The sequence below is a fragment of the Pezoporus wallicus genome, unplaced genomic scaffold, assembly GCF_028554395.1.
Source record: "Pezoporus wallicus isolate ANWC-B61680 ecotype Strahan unplaced genomic scaffold, APGP_CSIRO_Pwel_v1 scaffold_8441, whole genome shotgun sequence".
Classification (NCBI taxonomy): Eukaryota; Metazoa; Chordata; class Aves; order Psittaciformes; family Psittacidae; genus Pezoporus; species Pezoporus wallicus.
This window is the reverse complement of record NW_026641359.1, coordinates 162,588-166,929: the sequence shown is the minus strand read 5'-3', so window position 1 is coordinate 166,929 and position 4,342 is coordinate 162,588. Positions and strand designations below refer to the sequence as shown.

General features: G+C 50.2%; 1 protein-coding gene across 1 annotated transcript; it reads left to right on the top strand.

Moving 5' to 3' along the window:
- The first annotated feature begins 1,701 nt into the window (after positions 1-1,701).
- LOC130606767 (cornulin-like) lies at positions 1,702-3,777 on the top strand. The gene is made up of 3 exons (XM_057423288.1): positions 1,702-1,817; positions 2,329-2,488; positions 2,833-3,777. The coding sequence occupies exons 1-3, from the start codon at positions 1,753-1,755 to the stop codon at positions 3,775-3,777; spliced, it is 1,170 nt and encodes a 389-aa protein (XP_057279271.1). The 5' UTR covers positions 1,702-1,752.
- Positions 3,778-4,342: the final 565 nt, after the last annotated feature.

Sequence of the window (4,342 nt, the reverse complement as noted above, 5' to 3'; positions counted from 1 at the left end):
AGTGCTTTTAACTTCTTCACTTGAACCTTCTAACCTTCCCTGCTTCATGGAATCCAGTACAACAAAAGTCTGTTACTGACTGCAGTTGTCTACAAGAGGAAAAACCACCTTGCTCAGGGGCTGGGTGGTTTGACTACAAATAACTTCAGTAAGAACCTGTTCTTGCCCCAGCAAGAACACCCTAAATGCTTTTGCCTCTCCAAAGCAATTGTCTCCCACCCTCACTGCAACTTAATGAGAAGGTTAGCAGCAATATGCCAATATTAGAAGAAAATTGTGTGTTTGCATGCAGGTATGATAGAAAGATGGATAGGAACTAAAGCAAAAGGTACTGCCCAGGAGATCACGGCTCCTCCTTGGGTACTGCGCGCTTGGGCTGATGGAAGAGCTGCTTGATGGCTGCTGGGATTGAAACTGTCACAGGTCAGAACCCTCTCAGTTGAAAGAAAGGGCATGGCTTGAGATGATAGCCCCAGCCAGAGAAAAAGTAAGTCCTGACCTCAAGAGGACTCAGCACACCGCCAAAGGACAGGACAACCTGCAAAGCCCTCCTGATCCTGCAGCCTCCCATATTTATCCTCTCCAAGCTCTTCTATGCACACCTTAAGGATTTCACATGAATAAAGTGGGACTCATTCACCTTTCCCCTGCCAGGCATGGAGCGAGGCAGGGTATTTTCCAGAAAGCGGGTTGTTTGGGTTTTTTCAGCACAAAACTGGATGTATTTCATTTTCTGTGCCTAAAACTCCTCGTACTTTAAAAGCTACATGGATTTATGATATAATCTTTTTCCCAGTCTTTCTTATTAATCACATATTGGCCAAAAGAAAGAGTTCAAAAATAGAAAAAATATAGGAAAAAAAAAAAGAAAGCTTAAGTGAAGACACCTTAAAGCCTGACCCAAAGGGCTTAGAGAACAGCTTTCAGGTCACACTGCATTTGGAGCACAAGAGGAGCACAATAAAATTGATGTCCCTGAGCAAAGAGAAATAACTTTCATTTAGGTCTTCGGGGCTCCCAGTTAACCCACTAGGCCCCAGTAGCCTCACCCCCTGAGCTGCAGCAGGGATTGATGCTGACCACGGCACGAGGAGTTTAAGCCCTTCCTTGCCGTGTGCCTCAGTTTCCCCTGCTGGGTAATGGGTGCTTGCTGCCCACCATGCCCGCAGTCCCCAGCTGATTGCTGGCTCTGGGACAAGCGATGTCACCCCTTGTCCTACTCCGAGTCCCACTTGGTGGCACTGTTTGAAAAGATTTCTTTGCTCGATGCCTGCCTCCCGTCGGGATCCAGAAGAGGGAGTTCCTGGCAGGAATCACTTTGATCTTAGCATCACAATATCCTCATTTTCCTTCCTTTTCTTTCCTCTCTATTCACCCTGCAAGCACTCCCAGACCGTCTCCTCCCCTGCGTGTCAGTCACCGGAGATCTGCTTTTCACAAAACACGTTTGCAAACTCAAGAGGCACGGGCGTTGCTTGGGCATCATCTTAAACTAAATCACCCAGTGCTAAAAATAGCCTTTTCTGTTAAACCCCTCTGAAATATGTCTGCAGGTGGGGCAGGCTTAGGAAAGATCTTACTTTAACAACAGAGAAAAGCATCAGAGCCAAAGCTAATAAGAAAGAGACAAATGAAGACATGGGCATGACAATGTAAATGGGTGGAAGACGTTTCAGATCACCCTGCTGAAAGGGTGTCTCTAAGGGTGTCTCCTCTGGGAGATGCGGGCTGTGATCCTGAACTCTATATAAGATGACCAAGAGCTGTTCTGCTCCAGACTGTGCTCCTGAAGCTCAGCACTCCTGCTCCTCGTCCAGGTAAGCTTGGGCAGGCTTTTTGGTCTGTCTGGTTTTTCTACCAGCAGGAAAGCAGAAGCTTCCAGCTGAAACAGTGTCCCTGGAGCTGGCAATGCAGAGATCCCTTAAAGGACAAAAGTAATAATGAGATCTGGAATGACACTATTGATGGACTGTTAGAGGCAGCTTCCATTCACAGCTCTGCTCTGCTCCAGACAAAAAGAAATGGGATATTTTCTTTTCCCTCCTCTCTTACCGTGTGGCTCCAGCCTTTTGAGCCTCACTGTCCTTTACCTCTCCAACCATCACTTGTTGGTCCACACCCCCACCATCTCTGCAGCTGAGTTTCGTTTGTCAGATTGGTTTTCCTGTGAGATCCTTCTGGCTCCCTCTTTCTCTTACACTGATTCCATTTCATCTGTGACCTTCTCTGTCTCTTTTTCCTCTTTCTAGCTGTTCAGCTGTGTTGGTTAAGAGTAATTTATATGAAAAACCAACCAACCAACCCCTTTTTGTCTGTGTTTTCTTGCAGGTTGCCTCAGTTTTGCAGGGAGATGGCCCAGCTCCAGGAAAACATCAATGGCATCATTGCTGCTTTTTACACGTGCACCAGAAGCGATGGCAACTGCAGCCCCTTGAACAGGGAGGAGCTGAGGCAGCTCTTTGAGCAGGAGTTTGGGGATGCGATAGAGGTGAGGATCCAGCCCTGTAGCTGGGACCCACCACTGGTACGGCCCTGGGCTGGGATCAGGGGTACAGTAGGTTTCGTAAAGCCATGCACTCCCATGAGGGAGTACAGAACCCCTGGCTTCCTTGGATAGGCGCAGATGCCTCCAGTTCCCAGGATCTGCAGGGAAGAGGAGAAGCTCTTCATTCTCTCAATGCCAGCAGCTCATAGAGCTCAGTGCAGGGAGCAACGTGAGCCACCATGGTTGGGAGCATGGGGCAGGATTTCTACCTTGAGACTGCTTGAGAGCCCCCAGAGAGAGGAGGCGAATAGCTCACAGGCTTTCCAACACCATTTGTGTCTTTACAGAACCCCCAGGACCCCCAAACCATCAAGCAGGTTCTGTGCTTCCTGGATGATGACAGCAACTGCAGGGTTGACTTCAGCGAGTTGCTCAGCCTGGTTTTCCATGTGGCCAAGGCTTGTTACAAGCCACTCCAGCAGCACCAGGCACCAGAAGATGGTCAAGAGGTGACATCACAAGAGAAGGCAAGTGGGGAGCAGCCATCGGAGCCGCACACAGCCCACCACAATCAACAGGTCCCTGAGCAGGGTGTGGACAATCAGGTTGAGGACACTGAGACACAGGATCCAGACAACTATCAAACCCAGACCAGTGAGACATCAAAGCAGGACCAAGATACCCATAAAACCCAGGAGGGTGAGACACCAGAGCAGGATGGGGACACCCACCAAACCCAAGAGGGTGAGACACCAGGGCAGGACCATGACACCCATCAGACACAGGAGGCTGAGCCACCAGAGCAGGACTACAACACCCGTCAAGCCCAGGAAGGTGAGACATCAAAGCAGGACCAGGCAATCCATCAAACTAAGGAGGGTGAGACACCAAAGCAGGACAAGGACACCCATCAGGATGATGGGACTGAAGTACCAGAAAGGGATCCAGAGAGAAGTGAAATCCTGGACACTGCAACCCCAGCGCAAGACAGAAATACCCATAAGGCTGAAGATACTGAGACACCAAAGCAGGACCCTAAAATCCACCAGGCCCAAGAAACTGAGGCACCAGAACAGGGTTCAAACCTTCCTCAGAGTCCAAAGACAGAGTCCGCAGAGCAGGACCCAGCTTACCCCCAGCACCCTGAAGCCAAAGTGCTGGAGCAGGAACATGGTGGGGCAGAGTCTCCATCTTGTCCAGCACAGCAGCAGCACGACACTCATCACCAGAACCAACCTGCTATAGAGCAACAGCTCTTGGAATCTCTGTATCAGTGGCCACCACAGCAGTAAAGGCTGAAACAAGCCTCCTCCTTCTGAGGCTGTTGCTCCATGCAAGGAGGTAAAGTTTGCCCAATTCCACCCTGGTTTTCTCATTTCTGCTTGTCACATCTCGTCCAATTCCATGTCAGCCCTGAGCTTCCCACTCCTGGTTTGTACTGAGCTATGCATGCTTAGAGACCTTCCCTCTTACCCTGTGCTAGGCTGCCTCTGCCTGTGTAAGCAAAGCAATAAAACTGAAGGCATACGAGCACAGTGTCCTGGTGTATCACTGCAAGCGTGCCCTCAGCCTGGCTCTGAGCAACCATGATGTGGTGCATCCATCCCTCACATGACATACAGCCAGATTGCTCCAGGGTGCAGATGGAGGGATGGCTGCAGAGAGGCAGGTGTGTCCTGGGGATGGATAGCCTCGAGGAGCTGCAGCTGAGCTGCCTTTGCAATTTAGCTGAGGTGAATGGATTGCTCCCCGCAGGCAGGGATGGGACAGCCCTGAGAGAGATGTCTTCAGAGAGAGGAGAAGTTTTGGTTGACACGACAGCATGGCCGACCTGAGCAGACTCCTGACAGCATCCAT

Bases quoted from the DNA above. Each gene is read 5' to 3' on its own strand.
- LOC130606767 (XM_057423288.1), top strand. From the start codon at position 1,753: ATGACCAAGAGCTGTTCTGCTCCAGACTGTGCTCCTGAAGCTCAGCAC. The intron at 1,818-2,328 runs GTAAGCTTGGGC...GTTTTCTTGCAG, and splicing joins CACTCCTGCTCCTCGTCCAG to GTTGCCTCAGTTTTGCAGGG. The intron at 2,489-2,832 runs GTGAGGATCCAG...GTGTCTTTACAG, and splicing joins AGTTTGGGGATGCGATAGAG to AACCCCCAGGACCCCCAAAC.